The sequence below is a fragment of the Erpetoichthys calabaricus genome, chromosome 12, assembly GCF_900747795.2.
Source record: "Erpetoichthys calabaricus chromosome 12, fErpCal1.3, whole genome shotgun sequence".
Lineage (NCBI taxonomy): Eukaryota > Metazoa > Chordata > Cladistia > Polypteriformes > Polypteridae > Erpetoichthys > Erpetoichthys calabaricus.
The window spans coordinates 157,931,393-157,951,317 of record NC_041405.2 but is presented as its reverse complement, the minus strand read 5'-3'; the positions used below and the strand labels follow the sequence as shown (position 1 = coordinate 157,951,317).

The 19,925-nt window shown below is 47.0% G+C and overlaps 1 protein-coding gene across 1 annotated transcript in view; it reads left to right on the top strand.

The window, feature by feature from the left end:
- The window catches only part of gipc3 (GIPC PDZ domain containing family, member 3), a 56,812-nt gene that overhangs the window by 17,142 nt on the left and 19,745 nt on the right, over nucleotides 1–19,925 (top strand). Inside the window, exon 4 of the mRNA XM_028814715.2 lies at nucleotides 18,891–19,003. Within this exon, the coding sequence (XP_028670548.1) occupies nucleotides 18,891–19,003 (113 nt within the window). The remainder of the gene's footprint in view (nucleotides 1–18,890; nucleotides 19,004–19,925) is intronic.

Here is a 19,925-nt window from a genome sequence, read left to right as displayed (position 1 = left end):
GGCGTTCCCAGGCCAGTCAAGAGACATAGTCCCTCCAATGTGTCCCCGGGGCCTCCTCCCGATTAGACGTGCCCGGAACACCTCACCAGGGAGGCGTCCAGGAGGCATTCTGATCAGATGCCCGAGCCACCTCATCTGACTCCTCTCGATGCGGAGGAGCAGCGGCTCTACTCTGAGCCCCTCCCGGATGACTGAGCTTCTCACCCTATCTTTAAGGGAGAGCCCAGACACCCTGCAGAGGAAACTCATTTCAGCCGCTTGTATTCGCGATCTCGTTCTTTCGGTCACTACCCATAGTTCATGACCATAGGTGAGGGTAGGAACATAGATGGACTGGTAAATTGAGAGCTTTGCCTTGTGGCTCAGCTCCTTTTTCACCACGACAGACCGATGCAGCGCCCACATTACTGCGGATGCCGCACCGATCCGCCTGTCGATCTCACGCTCCATTTTTCCCTCACTCGTGAACAAGACCCCGAGATACTTGAACTCCTCCACTTGAGGCAGGATCTCGCCACCAACCCTGAGAGGGCACTCCACCCTTTTCCGGCTGAGGACCATGGTCTCGGATTTGGAGGTGCTGATTCTCATCCCAGCCGCTTCACACTCGGCTGCAAACCGATCCAGAGAGAGCTGAAGATCACGGCCTGATGGAGCAAACAGGACAACATCATCTGCAAAAAGCAGTGACCCAATCCTGAGCCCACCAAACCGGACCCCCTCAACACCCTGGCTGCACCTAGAAATTCTGTCCATAAAAGTTATGAACAGAATCGGTGACAAAGGGCAGCCCTGGCGGAGTCCAACTCTCACTGGAAACGGGTTTGACTTACTGCTGGCAATGCGGACCAAGCTCTGGCACCGATCGTACAGGGACCAAACAGCCCTTATCACGGGGGCCGGTACCCCATACTCTCGGAGTACCCCCCACAGGATTCCCCGAGGGACACGGTCGAATGCCTTTTCCAAGTCCACAAAACACATGTAGACTGGTTGGGCAAACTCCCATGCACCCTCCAGGACCCTGCTAAGGGTGTAGAGCTGGTCCACTGTTCCGCGACCAGGATGAAAACCACACTGTTCCTCCTGAATCCGAGGCTCGACTATCCGACGGACCCTCCTCTCCAGGACCCCTGAATAGACTTTTCCAGGGAGGCTGAGGAGTGTGATCCCTCTGTAGTTGGAACACACCCTCCGATCCCCTTTCTTAAAGAGGGGGACCACCACCCCGGTCTGCCAATGCAGAGGCACTGTCCCTGATGTCCATGTGATGTTGCAGAAGCGTGTCAACCAAGACAGTCCTACAACATCCAGAGCCTTTAGGAACTCCGGGCGTATCTCATCCACCCCCCGGGGCCCTGCCACCAAGGAGTTTTTTGACCACCTCGGTGACCTCAGTCCCAGAGATGGGGGAGCCCACCTCTGAGTCCCCAGGTTCTGCTTCCTCATTGGAAGGCATGTTAATGGGATTGAGGAGGTCTTCGAAGTACTCCCCCCACCGACCCACAACGTCCCGAGCCGAGGTCAGCAGCGCACCATCCCCACCATATACAGTGTTGACACTGCACTGCTTCCCCTTCCTGAGACGCCGGATGGTGGACCAGAATCTCCTCGAAGCCGTCCGAAAGTCGTTCTCCATGGCCTCCCCAAACTCCTCCCATGCCCGAGTTTTTGCCTCAGCAACCACCAAAGCCGCATTCTGCTTGGCCTGCCGGTACCTATCAGCTGCCTCCGGGGTCCCACAGGACAAAAGGGTCCTGTAGGACTCCTTCTTCAGCTTGACGGCATCCTTCACTGCCGGTGTCCACCAACGGGTTCGGGGATTGCCGCCACGACAGGCACCGACCACCTTACGGCCACAGCTCCGGTCAGCTGCCTCAACAATAGAGGCACGGAACATGGCCCATTCGGACTCAATGTCCCCCACCTCCCTCGGGATGTGGTCGAAGTTCTGCCGGAGGTGGGAGTTGAAGCTACTTCTGACAGGGGGCTCTGCCAGATGTTCCCAGCAGACCCTCACAACACGTTTGGGCCTACCAGGCCTGCCCGGCATCCTCCCCCACCATCGAAGCCAACTCACCACCAGGTGGTGATCAGTTGATAGCTCCGCCCCTCTCTTCACCCGAGTGTCCAAGACATGTGGCCGCAAGTCCGACAACATGACCACAAAGTCGATCATCGAACTGAGGCCTAGGGTGTCCTGGTGCCAAGTGCACATATGAACACCCCGATGCTTGAACATGGTGTTCGTTATGGACAATCCGTGACGAGCACAGAAGTCCAATAACAAAACACCGCTCGGGTTCAGATCGGGGGGGCTATTCCTCCCAATCACGCCCTTCCAGGTCTCACTGTCAGTGCCCATGTGAGCATTGAAGTCTCCCAGCAGAACGAGGGAGTCCCCAGAAGGTATGCCCTCTAGCACCCCCTCCAGGGACTCCAAAAAGGGTGGGTACTCTGAACTGCTGTACGGTGCATACGCACAAACAACAGTTAGCACCCCATCCCCCCACCCGAAGGCGAAGGGAGGCTACCCTCTCGTCCACCGGGGTAAACCCCAACGTACAGGCTCCAAGTCGGGGGGCAATAAGTATACCCATACCCGCTCGGCGCCTCTCACCGGGGGCAACTCCAGAGTGGTACAGAGTCCAGCCCCTCTCAAGGAGATTGGTTCCAGAGTCCAAGCTGTGCGTCGAGGTGAGTCCGACTATATCTAGCCGGAACCTCTCAACTTCGCGCACTAGCTCAGGCTCCTTCCCCTTCAGAGAGGTGACATTCCACATCCCAAGAGCCAGCTTCTGTAGCCGAGGATCGGACCACCAAGGTCCCCGCCTTCGGCCACCACCCAACTCACACTGCACCCGACCTCCTTGGCCCCTCCCATAGGTGGTGAGCCCATGGGAAGGGGGACCCACGTTGCCTCTTCGAGCTGTGCCCGGCCGAGCCCCATGGGTGCAGGCCCGGCCACCAGGTGTTCGCCATCGAGCCCCACTTCCAGGCCTGGCTCCAGAGTAGGGCCCCGGTGACTCGCGTCCGGGCATGGGAAAACGCCGTCCAAAATTGTTTTTCATCATAGGAGGTTTGTTTAACCGCTCTTTGTCTCATCCCTCACCTAGGACCAGTTTGCCTTGGGTGGCCCTACCAGGGGCATAAAGCCCCGGACAACAGAGCTCCTAGGATCATTGGGACACGCAAACCCCTCCACCACGATAAGGTGGCGGTTAAAGGAGGGGTTTTATTGTCATTGTGCAGAATGGTATACATGAAAGATAATTTATAAAACTACTTAATATCTTAATATGAAAAACAAACAAACAAAAAAATAGATATGAAAAGCCTCATTCATCCATCCATCCCTCCATTTTCCAACCCGCTGAATCCAAACACAGGGTCACGGGGGTCACAGGGCACAAGGCAGGAACCAATCCCGGGCAGGGTGCCAACCCACCGCAGTGAAAAGCCTCATGTAAAACAGATATCGAGACAGACAGGTACAGACGGACAAACTTCAGTCACTTGTTTCACTCTCTTTTTGTAAACTTCTCCTTTACCAGGAGGTGGCGCCAGATGATTTCTGTTCATGTTTCTTTTTTTTTTTATTCCTTGTTTCCCGTTCCCTGCCAGTCCTGTACATTTGTAACTTTTGTAAGTTGTGTAGACTGCTGAGCTCACACACCTGCATAGACATTTTGATTCACTGATTATTGAACTTGTGTATATCTCCTTCTTTTCACTCTAAGTCCAGAAGGTTGTTTATGTAACCCTGATAAGTTAGGACTTGGGGAGCATGTCTTTTCTTTCTTTCTTTCTGGAGAGACTGACTTTGGATCACGTCGAGGGGTCTGACAGGAATTCCTCTATATCTCCTTACTGACAGCCCAGCACAGTCCTTACCTTCAAATGCTACTCTGAGTTCAGCAGGTCGTTGATCTCCAGCACTAGGATTATTGAGTAGAACTACCAGACCCAAAGCTTCCCTTGTCCTTATTTGAAATTGCGACCCTGCCTTGAGTCTGATGAATTCCTGGCTAGAAATCTCATGAGGATACGTTGCTGTGTACAGGTGCCATTAGATACACGACTATACAGAAAACGTCTTACCAAATCAGGGTAGTAACGTGCGTGAAGTGAAAGACTGGATGTGAATTTAGGGTCCTGGGTGTAAATAAAGTTTAGGGTCAACATGGCCAGTAGTGTGAGTTTACTGTAAGGTGTCAGTGAGGCTCTTCCCCAGAGTATTGATTAAATAACATCTACCCACCCAACTGTCAATCCTCCATCAATGTAGCGGCCCACTCACTCCCTTAAGCCCAGATCCATGTAAATCTAAATCCGACATTCCAAAGCCTGACACTGGTGGTCCTGTGGAATGCTGATGTCACGGCCCCGCATGCTGCAGTTTACAGTCCAGATTCTGGGAGCCTTTCCAGCTTCTCCCTGGTCTGGAGACTCAATCCAGAAGAACGTCACTTTGCCTGTGACACCCCCTTTGATTAATTCTAAATCTTGAGGCCCTCTTTGCTGTTTCTGCTGAGAGACACAATTTATCTTGTGACTGAATGGTTAAGACACGGAACTCCAAGCCAAAAAGACGTCAGAATCTCTGCGATCCTAAAGTTAATCACAGAAATACTCCTGGAAATCAATCCATTTTTAAAAAGAGTTGGTTAAGGGGGGCCGGACCCTGACTGTATTGATGCTTTTAACTAGAATGTTTCAATTAGGGGCACTTATTGTACGTTTTCACAGAGTGGCATTCAGGGTCGATGACAAGATAAACAAGTCTGAAAATATATTTTGTCACTTGGTGGTCCTTAATTTAATATTGGATTTTGGTAGGAGATCTGGAAACATTCAGGGGCAAAAATTGTTGTGTATGTTGCAAATAAATTTTTTGGGGTCCGATAAATAGCAACAATGCTAAAGTAAAAGCAATTGAAGCAAAAGAATTTCAGATCAGACAGTTCCAGTTTATTGCTCCTCCAGTCTAACGTGCTAGCTACGTTCATTTATGTGATTGGGAGCACCAGGGCAAACTGGAAGTGAAGTCACTGGTCTTCTGTGCGCTCCATCTCTACTCTGGGATCGGAGACAGAAGTCTGATTTATTTTTTGCACAGGACCTCCATACATGCATGCCAGCCAAGATATATATGGTGAAGAGAGGAACAATGCCAGAATAAAAGTTGGGGTGCCCACCGGGCAACCCTGTTCAATTGTAGAAAATAAAAGTTGAATGCCTTCAGGATGCAAGTCATTGGGGCCTTCAGTACCCAAAGGTACAGCATTAGATGGGAGCTCAGTCACCGTTGAGGTCCAGTGACAAAATGAACGCCTTCCTTCCGGTGAACTCCCATTTCCATGGCATCCTGGGTGGGAGGGGCAGAGCCTTCTCCAGGCACTGTGGGAGTGGCTAGATATGGTGGTTGGATGTCTTCTCAGAACTGCGGTTCAGAGAGAAGAAATGGTTAGCGTGAGTGCCCCCTGTTGTTCCAGGGTAGGATTTCTTATTATCTCCGAGCCTGGCAGGTGGTTGCTAGATGCGCATGTATAACTATATACTGGCATGTACAGTATACATCGTAAAAGAGGACAAAGACAAGGTAAAGGTTTAGGGGTGACCTCGCAATCCTGTATATTGTAAATGTTAAACAAAAAAATAAATGAATGATTTCAGCAGAAAGAACCTCTCTGTAGATGTGAGTCGGAGATTAGACTGCCCAAGATGGTGACACCTCCAGCTAAATAATGGCCAGGCAGGAGGAGGCGGGTCCAAGTGGACTGGCACTGGAATTGAAGGCAGAGTTGGTAAGGTGGTCAATCATACAGTCTGCAGATGCAGGAAGAGATGAGGTGTTAGAATACAGTGCCACCCTGTGGTTTGTTGAGGAATTACCACCACCAGAGAATTTAAGATATCCCCAAGGTCTAAGACAATATATACAGTGCATCCGGAAAGTATTCACAGCGCATCACTTTTTCCACATTTTGTTATGTTACAGCCTTATTCCAAAATGGATTAAATTCATTTTTTTCCTCAGAATTCTACACACAACACCCCATAATGACAACATGAAAAAGGTTTACTTGAGATTTTTGTAGATTTATTAAAAATAAAAAAATTGAGAAGTCACATGTCCATAAGTATTCACAGCCTTTGCTCAATACTTTGTTGATGCACCTTTGGCAGCAATTCCAGCCTCAAGTCTTGTTGAATATGATGCCACAAGCTTGGCACACCTATCCTTGGCCAGTTTCGCCCATTCCTCTTTGCAGCACCTCTCAAGCTCCATCAGGTTGGATGGGAAGCGTCGGTGCACAGCCATTTTTAAGATCTCTCCAGAGATGTTCAATCGGATTCAAGTCTGGGCTCTGGCTGGGCCACACAAGGACATTCACAGAGTTGTCCTGAAACCGCACCTTTGATATCTTGGCTGTGTGCTTAGGGTCGTTGTCCTGCTGAAAGATGAACCGTCGCCCCAGTCTGAGGTCAAGAGCGCTCTGGAGCAGGTTTTTATCCAGGATGTCTCTGTACATTGCTGCAGTCATCTTTCCCTTTATCCTGACTAGTCTCCCAGTTCCCCACAGCATGATGCTGCCACCATCATGCTTCACTGTAGGGATGGTGCCAGGTTTCCTCCAAACGTGATGCCTGGAATTCACACCAAAGAGTTTAATCTTTGTCTCATCAGACCAGAGAATTTTCTTTCTCATGGTCCGAGAGTCCTTCAGGTGCCTTTTGGCAAACTCCAGGCGGGCTGCCATGTGCCTTTTACTAAGGAGTGGCTTCCATCTGGCCACTCTACCATGCATTCCTGATTGGTGGATTGCTGCAGAGATGGTTGTCCTTCAGGAAGGTTCTCCTCTCTCCACAGAGGACCTCTGGAGCTCTGACAGAGTGACCATCAGGTTCTTGACCACCTCCCTGACTAAGTCCCTTCTCCCCCGGTCGCTCAGTTTAGATGGCCGGCCAGCTCTAGGAAGAGTCCTGGTGGTTTCGAACTTCTTCCACTTACGGATGATGGAGGCCACTGTGCTCATTGGGACCTTCAAAGCAGTAGAAATTTTTCTGTAACCTTCCCCAGATTTTTGCCACGAGACAATCCTGTCTCGGAGGTCTACAGACAATTCCTTTGACTTCATGCTTGGTTTGTGCTCTGACATGAACTGTCAACTGTGGGACCTTCTATAGACGGGTGTGTGCCTTTCCAAATCAGGTCCAATCAACTGAATTTACCACAGGTGGACTCCAATGAAGCTGCAGAAACATCTCAAGGATGATCAGGGGAAACAGGATGCACCTGAGATCAATTTGTGCTTTCTAAATTTTTTTATTTTTAATAAATTTGCAAAAACCTCAAGTAAACTTTTTTCACGTTGTCATTATGGGGTGTTGTGTGTGGAATTCTGAGGAAAAAAATGAATTTAATCCATTTTGGAATAAGGCTGTAACATAACAAAATGTGGAAAAAGTGATGCGCTGGGAATACTTTCCGGATGCACTGTAGGTGTTGGGCGAGTCCAGGTGCTAAAGAATATAATGGAGGCATAAATTAACTGTATTTTCCAATGAATGTGAACTGAAGTGGATCAAGGAGAGGGTCAGTGATAGGTTTTAAGTAGGAGAACATGACACGATCGACTCCATGCACTTCTGAAAATGATCTGGAACGTGGAGTGCATTCCACTAATGTGGAAGATGGCTGTTATTATTCCGATCTTGAAGAAAGGTGATAACCATGAAATGTAAGAACCATCGTGGCATCAGTCTTCTCTCCATTGTCGGCAAGGTTATTTATGAAGTAAATCCTCCAAAAATATCAAGAGCAGACCAGCTGGGTGGAGCAAGCCGGCTTTAGACCAAATCACGGATGCTGTGACCAACTATTTTCCATCCACCAACTCATGGAAGAGAGGATCAGATGTGGCAAGCGAACTGTCAAGTCATCCTTATACTGCGTTCAGTGGCTGGCCATGTGGAGAATCTTCCAGGTCAAGCACATACCTGAGATAATCATCAGACTCCTAAAATCTTCTTACAACAGCCCGACAAGCTTTGTACAAATTCAGAATGAACTATCATAACGAATTCCCTGCGCCAAGCAGAGTCCGGTAAGGAGACATTATCTCACCTCTAATATTCAACACAACAATCAATGCCATCGTGAGAAAAGCTTTTGTGGGAACAATGGGAGTCCAGTACGACGAATGCAACTTTGTGACAGTCTTGATGTGCGCCATATTCACCGATTCGTATGCCAATGCCATGTTATGTGTGATCGCTCTCACTGCTAAACCATAAAGTCTGAAGATCAAACCAGACAAGACCAAAATCTTAACTACAGATGGTCCGTTGGCTGCTATTTACCTGGACAGGATCCAAATTAAACAAGTGCAAGAATTTAACTATCTGGGTTTGATCACCCGAGTAGAATTGGCCAAGCAAAAAGTGGTTAAAGTGGTGCCAATGGAAAAAGACAAACATCTCCATCAAGACCAAAATCTGCCTCTACAGGTTCTTGATCCTGCCGATTCTTCTATACGGATCTGAAATGTGGACTATGCTTAAGTCAGAGCAGAACAAACTTGAAATCTTCCAAATGTGTTGCCCATGTCAGATCTTGGGTGTCATTCTTCAAGATTATCTTTGAAATGAGACCATACTGAAGAGGTGAGATAGGCAACCAACAGTAGACATGGACTACGACTACATTGGTTTGGATAGATAGATAGATAGATAGATAGATAGATAGATAGATAGATAGATAGATAGATAGATAGATAGATAGATAGATAGATAGATAGATAGATAGATACGTCTGCCGAATAGACCAGAACTGGGCGCCGCACAAATTGCTATGGTGAAAACAACCACAAAATTAGAAGGTGCAAGGAGCAACACCAAAAAAGACTTGGACAAAACAAATTGAGGAGAATTTAAAGAACCGTCGACTAAGATATCACCTTGGACAGCCCATTGTGAAGAAACATCATTAGTGAAATTCAAACCCTTGTGGCAGTCACAGCAGCATACGGTCTGCAGAGGAAACCCCACCCTGTCACCAGCTAGGGACAAAAGAAGAAGAAGACCTGACCTCACAGATGCTTTGATTTGGCTGAATGGGCACGAATTCCCACAGACACACTCCAAAATCTTGCTGGAAAGAAGACTTAAGTCAAGTCAAGTTGGGGAGCATGCACTGGTACAGTGTGTTGCCGCAACCACTACACGATGAAACAACTTGGGATCCCGGTTAGCAACCCCCCAGGCAGATACGCGGTCCAGTCCCACCCTCCGGAAATGACCCTCTATCTGCAGGGAGTTACGTGGACGACCCCTTTAGCCTGGTCCAGCCACCGGGTCCCCAACAATGAGGATCTTACGTGCCGGATCACCCCACGGGGAAACGCACCACATGGCCGTAGTGCCTATAACTGACGCCCCCTCACAATGCAGGTCATGTGCCTCATTCGGGACTCCGTGAGTAACACAAAGTCAAACCAACGGGACCCACTGGTCCACACGAAGGAGTCCAGTCTTTGTCTCAGGTCACTGGATAGCGTCCATGTCTTGCAACCATATAGCAAGACAGGAAGCACCAGGACTCTAAAGACTTGGACCTTCGTCCTTTTGCAGAGATATCAGGAGCGCCACACACCCCTTTCCAGTGACCTCATGACCCCCCCCCTCCTCATGCTCTCCCAATCCGTCCACTGACTTCATAGGAAGAGTCACCAGAGATGTGGATGTCACTGCCGAGGTAAGTAAACCTCACAGCACACATTTATTTTAAGTGGGGAAGTGCTCTCTTCTCAGTTTCCCACAGCACAGTCCCTTCACCTCCAGTCTTCCTTACAATCTTTGTCCTTCTTCCTCCAGACTCTGGCCATTGAGTAGTGATGGCTGTCCCCTTTTATAGGGCACCCGGAAGGACTCCAGGTGTCCAGCGACCTTCTTCTGCCAGCACTTCCTGGTGTGGCTGAAGTGCTGCCAAACAGGGCCCAGTAAATGTCCAGGCGGCAGTGGGCATGGGTCCCAGCAGGGTTACGCTTCCGTACTCCAAACCTGTGGCCCCACTGTAAGCCAAGGGGGCTTCCCTCTATTGGTCTTGGGGAGAAAATGTCCTGAAAAAGTTCTTCCCCCCCCCCCCAGTCCTTCCTTTGTCATTGCATCCCAGCCAGGGCCCGCCACAAATGACAAGCGGTACAAACCAGATTGTGATCCACAGCCACCCCAGGCCACTTGAAAACAGCTTGGCAGCCAGCCTGCCATGCATTCCTGGTGGTCACAGCACGGAGCACCAGCATCAAGGTTTTATGTCGGTTTCTTCTTGAAACAATTGCTATCTGTGCCTTTCAGAAAACTGTGTTTTTTGGAAAAAAATATTCAGCCTGTCCAGCACGGTGGCACAGTGGTAGCGCTGCTGCCTCACAGTAAGGAGACCTGGGTGTTCGCTTCCCGGGTCCTCCCTGCGTGGAGTTTGCATGTTGTCCCCGTGTCTGCGTGGGTTTCCTCCCACAGTCCAAAGACATGCAGGTTAGGTGCATTGGCGATCCTAAATTGTCCCTGGTGTGTGTGTGTGTGTGTATGCACCCTGCCCGGGGATTTGTTCCTGCCTTGCGCCCTGTGCTAGCTGGGCTTGGTTCCAGCAGACCCCTGTGCCCCATTGTTAGGATATAGCAGGTTAGAAAATGACTTACTGACTGAATATTCAGCCCTCAAAGAGTTAATTGGGTACAGGTGTGACCCTCCGCCCACTCCGAGGCGTGAATGAGGACCCTGATCGATTCGCTCACTTTTGCATGTGAGTGCACAATCAGCCAAGCACCTCCATTCACCCCGGAGTGGCACCGTCTTGCGCCCACCTGTGCCCATTTTGAGTCTGCACGCGGTCGAGAGTTGATTATTATTTATTTAAAATCTGCTCTGTACCACAGACCACTTATCACAAGGTCTCATCCACTTGTTTGAGATTTTTACTGCCAAGGGAGGTTTGACCAGACGGCCTCATTTCCTTTTTCCACAGCAGATTGTGAACATTTCATGGGTGTGTTCAACATGAAAGATTGGAACTATTTGTGTGTTACTTGAGCCAGCACATCATGTTTGTCTATGCTTGGGTGATGATAGGGTCATATTTCATGACCAATTAATTCAGACAGTCAGATCATTCCAAAGGGGTCACTGGCTCTGGAAAGGAGAAGACACTAACTCTGTAAGCCTTTATCAGCACTCCGTTACTCAGCAGTTTCCATTCCTGGAATGCACAAAGGTGTCGTTTGCCTGGGACGTCCTGTTGAGAAGGCTGAGAGGAAGCAAAAAGTTGACCTTCAGGCTAATAGGCCAAAATGGGAATGAAATCATCTTATGTCATGTTAGTGGGAATTTCCAACAGCTGCCAAAATGGAATCCACTAGGATGCAGAGGAAGTAATAAGGAGTGTACCTGTGGAAGAAGTCCTGTGTTCAGGAGGGGACGACAGGCAGGATATTCCAAGGAAAAAAATAACATAAAATCAAGAAAATTAAGTAAAATATCAGCATCAGTGCGACTTAGTGACCAGAAAGTGGACGTCTGGCTCACTATATGTAACCTGACTAATTAAAATAACCACTTTAATATTCTGCTTAGTGTCCTAGGCACTATATTAAAATTATATGTGGGAGTGTGACCACTAGGTGTCACATCAAACGCTCATATTAACACCAATAGATTTTAAAAAACATAATAAGTAGCTGTGCTACCCAGTAAGTAATCAACATGGACCTCAGCATTAATGTTTGCAGTCCACAATGCACTGTAATGCATGTAGTAATAAAATGCATTGCATTTTTTTTCCAACAGATGGCACATCACAAACATTAGCACTGCTTTGGTGAATCCCGTACCAAACATATTCATTGCATTTTTTCATTCCAGAAGGTGGCTTCTATCCCTTTCGTGGGTTCCTAACCCCAGTCTTGTACCCCATTTCTATAACCATTGCCCCTTGTCACACCACACAAATACGCTTTTCATTCTTACATAACACAGATCCATATGTTTTCGTGTCATCATTGCTTGTCAGAATCTTCCGTCCCCTAGTTATGCCAGCCTGTACCCTGTGGTACATGCAGCCGCAGTAACCACTATAACCACTGCCAAGGATTATATCTATCCCTTAGGTCAGTGGTTCTCAAACTGTGGGGCGCACCCGAAGTAACAATAAAGGGGGCATGAATGTTGCCATATGTGGCGTAATTTCGCGATTTGTAGGGAAATTTTAAACATGTAGCGGTGTATCGGCAGCAAGAAATATAGGAATAAATTTTATTAGGGTTTCAAAACAACGTTAGGGGGGCGCAATTAAAACTGTTATGAAAACTCGGGTTGCAAATACTTAAAGGTTGAGAAACACTGCCTTAAGTGGTGCCTTTATCCCAATCTGGTACCCCATTCCTATAACCACTGCCCCTTGTCTCATCACACGTATGCACTTTTCATTCTGAAGGGACACCGATCCAAATGCTTCTATTTTGTTTAATCATTGCTTGGCCGAGTCTTCTACCCCTTAGTGGTGCCAGCTATTATGCACTGGTAAACAAAGCTGCTCTCCTCTACCAGTGTGATTACTTCTGTGTTGCTCCAGCAAGACACCCCTTTCCAACACGTCACATCACACACATACACCTTCCATTCTGATATCATACAGACCCGTATATTTCCGTTTTGTTTCATCACTGCTTTGCAGAGTCTACTGTCCCCTAGTGGTGCCAGCCTTTCTTCTTTGGTATAAATGCTGCTGCTCTCTCATTCCGGTGTGATTATCTTTATCTCCTTTGGTGGTGCCCCTGCCCCAGTACAACACCTCCTTGGCTGCATTCATATTCTGTTCCATTTCTCTGAAGGTTCTTCCTGCCAACCTTTTCAAAAGGATGTCCATTGTCAGAATGGATGCCTACAAGTATTTTTGACTTTAAAGCCGCTTAGGCCTGTGTAGGTCATAAGCCTGCAACTTGTGTTTGGGTCTAGGCTGCCTGATGGTGGTGAAGCCAACATATTTTGCCCAGTGTGACAGTGCAGCACTGATTTTCATTTTTGAGGATTTTCACCTCAATTAAAGACAGACAGAATCCACAAGAGTGTCCCACTTACTGCTTATCAGGGTATACTGCTCCCTAGTGGTGCAAGCCTTTTTATCACTAACGCTGCCATTGCAATATTCTCTTGCCCTTACCCCATTTGGGCACCCCCTTCCTGCAACCACACTTTTCCTTTCTGAAATGACACAGACCCTTATGCATCCATTTTGTTTCAACATTGCTTGGCAAAGTCTACTGCCCCCTTAGTGGTGCCAGCCCTTATGTACTGGTGAACATAGTTTCTCTCCACTACCAATGTGATTCTCTCTATTTCGTTGGTGGTGCCCTTTCCCCAGCAGGACACCCCTTTCCAACACTCCTGCCCGCCTTTACACTTTCCATTCTTACACAACAGAGATCCATATGTTTTAGTTATTGTTTCATCATTGCTTGGCAGAGTCTTCTGCCCCCTAGTTGTGCCAGCCTTTCTCCTGTGGTACACGCAGCTGCTGTAACCACTATAACCCCTGCCACTGATTATATCTACCCCTTAAGTGGTGCCTTAACCCCAGCCTGGTACCCCATTCCTATCTTGTCACATCTCACATACACTTTTCATTCTGAAATGACACTGATCCAAATGCTTTTATTTTGTTTAATCATTATTTGGCAGAGTCTTCTGCCCATTAGTAGTGCCAACTCTTATACACTGGTAAACAAAGCTGCTCTCTACCATTGTGATTACCTCTCTCTCTTTGGCAGTGCTTTTGCCCCAGCAGGGCACACCTTTCCAACACTCCTGCCCACCTTCACACTTTTCATTCTGGTATCGCACAGACCGTTACGTTTCTGTTTTGTTTCATCACTGCTTGGCACATTGTTTTGCCCCCTAGTGTTGCCAACCTTTCTCTTCTGGTAAACGTGGCTGCTCTCCCCTACCATTTTTATTATCTCTATGCCTTTGGCAGTGCTATTTTCCTAATTGTGCACCCCCTTTCTATAACCACTGCCTGATGCCTCTCGCCACTCCACACACATACACTTTTCATTATGATATAACACAGATCCATATGCTTCCATTTTTTTCATCATTGCTTGGCAGATTCCGCTGCCCAGTGTTTCTTCTCTGGTACATGCAGCTGCTCTCCCCTAACATTTTGATGATCTCTACCTTTGCTGGTGCCCTTGTCCCAGTGGGACACCCCTTTCCAACACCCCAAAACCACACACACACACACACTTATGTGTTTTGTTTCATTATTACTTGGCAGAGTCTGCTGCCCCCTACTGGTGTAATCTTTTCCTTTGTGATAAATGTGGCTTCTCTCCCCTAACATTTTGATGATCTCTATCCCTTTGTTGATGCCCCTTTCCTATAAATACTGCCCAATGTCCCCTGTCACGCCACACACCATACACTTTTCATTCTGATTCTGTTTTGTTTCCTTATTTCTTGGCAGAGTCTACTCTCCCCCAGTGGTGCCAGCCTGCCCCCTACTGGTACAGTCTTTTCCCACTGCTTGATGCCTCTTGCCACCCCACACACATACACTTTTCATTCTGATATAACACAGATCCATATGCTTCCATTTTGTTTCCTTACTTCCTGGCAGAGTCTATATACCTCAGTGGTGCCAGCCTTTCTTCTCTGGTACATGCAGCTGCTCCCCCCTACCAGTGTAATTGTCTCCATCCCTTTGGTGGTGCCCCAAGATCACACATATGGAAATGCACATACACACACACTCTTCTCCATTATGACATAACACAGACCCTTATGTTTGTGTTTTGTTTCATTATTACTTGGCAGAGTCTGCTGCCCCCTACTGGTGCAAGCTTCTCTCTTGTGATAAGTGTGGCTCCTCTCCCCTAACATTTTGATGATCTCTATCCCTTTGTTGGTGCCCCATTCCTATAAACACTGCCCAATGTCACCTGTCACGCCACACACCATACACTTTTCATTCTGATTCCATTTTGTTTCCATTTTTCTTGGCAGAGTCTACTCTCCCCCAGTGGTGCCAGCCTGCCCCCTACTGGTACAATCTTTTCCTTTGTGATAAATGTGGCTGCTCTCCCCTAACATTTTGATGATCTCTACCTTTGCTGGAGCCCTTGTCCCTGTGGGACACCCTTTTCCAACACCCCAAAACCACACACACTTGTTTTTTTTTCATTATTACTTGGCAGAGTCTGCTGCCCCCTACTGGTGCAAGCTTTTCTCTTGTGATAAATGTGGCTCCTCTCCCCTAACATTTTGATGATCTCTATCCCTTTGTTGGTGCCCTAGCTCCAGTAGGGCATCCCATTCCTATAACCACTGCCCGATGCCCCCTGTCACACCACACTTCATGCACTTTTCATTCTGATTCCATTTTGTTTCCATATTTCTTGGCAGTCTACTCTGCCCCAGTGGTGCCAGCCTGCCCCCTACTGGTACAATCTTTTCCTTTGTGATAAATGTGGCTCCTCTCCCCTAACATTTTGATGATCTCTATCCCTTTGTTGGTGCCCTAGCTCCAGTAGGGCGCCCCATTCCTATAACCACTGCCCGATGCCCCCTGTCACACCACACTTCATGCACTTTTCATTCTGATTCCATTTTGTTTCCTTATTTCTTGGCAGAGTCTACTCTCCCCAAGTGGTGCCAGCCTTTCTCCTTTGGTTAATGCAGCTGCTCTCTCGTAGAAGTCTGCCCTTGCCCCAGTTGGACAGCCACACGCATGAACACGCACGCACTTTTCCATTCTGACACAACACAGAACCGTATGTTACCATTTTGTGTCAGCGAGACAGAGCAAGAATTTATGTTGACTGTTTCCTGGATTAAAAGCCCCACTTCTTTATGGAGATGAAAGGCTGACATTGCCAAAAAAGCACAAAATGAGAAACAGAGTTAAAAGAAACCCATGAAGCAAGCAGATGTTCAGTAGCCGTGGACACAGCAGCCTGGCCATCTTGAAGCCATCAGCTCTGACAACTCCATTTAAAGCTCTTCACCTTCCTGCCGTTGTTGCTGTCTTCTGGATCACTCCTTTCTGCACGTCTAATGGACGCGTTTCTCTCTCCACTGCAAGTCTTTGGGATCGGCTCTTCCGGCGTCGTCCTAATTCGTCTTCTCCCTCCCAGGTTGCTCAGGTTGGTCCGCTACTGGAAGGTTTCTCCTGCTTTTCACTCCACTGTTTTTCCCTTCGGCTCATTTTGAATTATCAATGGTTTCACAAAACACATGACATTTGGGTGGTTTTGTAATTATACAAAATTACAGTATAGAATGTACATACTTGAATCTCTTCTGTAGTTGCTACTATATTGGCGCCCATTGCAGTCAGGAGTGATTTGTGACAGACAGGTATCTGCAAGAATGACAGGGAGGGTCTACAGGACGGTAGTGAGACCAGCTATGTTATATGGGCTGGAGACGGTGGCACAGGAGACAGAGCTGGAGGTGGCAGAGTTAAAGATGCTAAGATCTGTATTGGGTGTGACGAGGATGGACAGGACTAGAAATGAGGACATTAGAGGGTCAGCTCAGTTTGGATGGTTGGGAGACAAAGTCAGAGAGGCGAGATTGCACTGGTTTGGACATTTGCAGAGGAGAAATGAGAGGTATAGTGAGAGAAAGGTACTAAGGATAGAGCTGCCAGGTAAGAGGAGGAGAGGAAGGCCTAAGAGATGGTTTATGGATGTGGTGAGAGAGGACATGCAGGTGATGGGTGTAACAGAACAAGATGATGAGGACAGAAAGATATGTAAGAAGATGATCTGCTCTTGTGGCGACCCCTAATGGGAGCAGCCAAAAGAAGAAGTGATGACTCAAAGATGATACCATTATGAATCTGACATCATTATGAATCATTGCTGCCAAAGGTCCTAACTGCATGCCGATTTCAACTGCAGATGTGGTAGGACCAAAAAGAATGATTTCTGTTTTATTTTCATTTAATTGCAAGAAATTTTGTGCCATCCGATATTTAATATCCTCAAAGCATTTCAACGGCTTTTTTTTACAGAAGAAGTGATGTCACAGTGAGGTACAGCTGCATATCATCAGCATAACAATGATACGCGACATCATGTTTGTAAAAGATGGCCCCTCGGGGGGAGCAGATAAAGGGAAAATAGAAGGGGAGCCGGGATAGAACCTTGAGGGATACCTTGTGTGAGAGGAGCTGGCTGAGAGAAATTCCCATCTAGGTTACCAGACGCAGATCTGCCTTTCAGGTAGGACACAAACCATTTCAATACCTACTTCATCCTCAAGCCGTTTTAACAGAACTCCATGGTCCACCTTGTCAAATGTCGCACTGAGATCCAGCAAGACTAAGATTGCAGAAGAGCCCGAGTCCAAAGTTAATAGAATATCAATTGTTACCTTCAGCAGAGCCGATTTAGTACTATGAAGTTTTTTAAGTTTAAGAAATCACGTAAGAGAAAACAACTTAGCTTTCTTTAATGACGATTTACGCGGCGTAACAGACGAGGAAGCCAATGACAAGACTTTGTGTAGAGTCTGTGCTGGAAGGATTTTCCGGATCAGATGACGTTATCTCCCATCCGCCCGTCGGCTTCAAAGGTGTGCTGGGCAATGTTCCAAGGCTTTATACTCTTTCTTCTTGTGCAGGTAAATCATGCCATTCCAAACAAGGAAAAGAAGATCCAATGTCATGCTGACTCTGTCACACAGAAATAGTACAACGCCCATTATCGTAGTTGTCCCTTTCTTCTAATGCTTCCCTAACAGTTCTAAATGATGAGAGCCTGTGTGCTAAATCTGGCCTTGTGTTAGCCATACATGTGAGTGGATTTATAAAATAGTTTTTGTACAGAGCACAGTGACATATTAAACGTATGTACTTATTACACAAGGTCAGAAAACAGAGCAGGACATTGAAAAATCAGACATCCAATAGTTAATAAAGATACAATACATGCGCATTCACCAACTCCCTAGTGCATTCGCAATGAACCACCAGAAACGGTGGAAGAACCTCCAGATTTATAGACAGAGGGCAGTTCCTGGTGGTGATCGACAGATGGCCCCGCCTCTTGGGGGACCACCCTCAAAACACTGGGAACAGAACACAGGCAGCTTACATATATAGACAAAACCAAAAAAATAAAGATAGACGTGCAAAATCAACATAAAAAGAATCATAAAGTAACAAAAGAGACATAAAACATGAATCTGGACCCCAGCCGTGGGGGGATTTGGGGGAAGGAACCCTGGTTGAGACATGACAGCTGCCAGTGTTTGTGGTCTTTTGACATTTTTGTTTGAATATTTGCCTCCTTGGTTTTCGGTTTCAAATTTTGATCTGTACTTGCTTTGCTTCATTTGGTTTTCTTTTTTTATCGTTTTGCATTTTTGGAAATATTGTTAGCGTTAGACCTTGTCTGTAACTCTTGTTACTTTTCTGGAACTTTCCTTTTTGTTAAATTAAATATTTAATAGTTTTGTTTCCTGGGACCAGAGCTTTTTTTGGTTACCCCCCTCATCAATTTTTGGGATTTAAAAAGCTTTGGCTTTGTTTTTGGTGTGCAGGCCATAAGCCTGTTCATGAGTTTCAAGGCCAGGCCTTACTTAATAGTTTGAGGCCTACCTTGAGTTTTCAGGCCTTTTGAGTTTTGTGAAGCCAGAACTCGGACCACCTACAGGACTAGCCCCTGATTTGTTGTTGCTCCAGTGAATCAAGACCCTAAAGAAAAGGAACAGATGACTGACACTCTTTGGGTTTTTGGTTATTTCCAAAAGCTTAGATTTTAAAATTTCAATGGCGAAGAATAAAAAGAAAAAGGCCAATGAATGTAATTGCATTGTTTTTGTAGATATGATCGGCCAGAGGACGAAATCTGCAAAGTTCAGCTGTGAGGCAAAAGTGGCCAGCGGCAGAGAGACGTTACGACTACGGTCAAAGGGGTCGGCCACAGTACAGGAAGCGGTAAGTAGAGATGAATGAAACAATCCACACAAAATTAATCACTGACTCATCACTAATTCTCCCACTTTCCATATAGGTGGGAAGCTGAAATTTTGTGTGTTTATTCCTTGCAGTGTACTTACAAAAGTTAGGTATGCTTCATGTCCTATTGCAACACCCAAGGGGGGGAAAATGGGTGTACCCCCTAAACTGTATATATAGATAGGGGAAACCCCTCCTCACTATTTCTGCGACTTCCAATATACGTAGGAAGCCCAAATTTCCCATCCTCATTCTTTACACTGTACTTACAAATGTTAAGTATGTTTCATTTCACGCCATGCCCCGTAATGAACTTTCGAAAATAACGTCTTCTTTTTGGCGTTTCTCATCATTATGCCGGAACTTTTGGAACTGACCTCTCCTTTTGGCATTTTCATTCCTTATTTCCATTAACAGAGGATTTATCTAACGGCAGAGATGCACAAGGGCCACCCCCGGTCCCCCTTCCTTTTTCCGCACGACCGCTGTCCGCGCACCTACCACGTGGTTGGCTCCCTGCCTGTATACATTAACGACTCATGTGCCTCCTCATTCGCTTCCTTACTTTCCTCAGCTGTACGTCGTGCTCACTGCTCCCTTCTTCTTTAGTCCACTGCTTCAAACCTGTTATCGTTTGCCTTGCTTCACGTCTTCCTGCTGATGACTTCTGGCTTTTCGTTTACTCTACCGCTTTACTACGAAACTTACAACCACCAAAACTTTGTAACGGCACCAGGCTTCAGAGGCAACTGTCATCACTGGAACTGGCTCAGGGGAGACTGGATTTATTCCTTGCATCCCTCTCATACCCTCTGACCTCCCATTCCAATTCAAACGCCTCCAATTTCCAGTAAGGGTCTGCTTCACTATGACAATAAATAAGTCACAGGGCCAGACTCTA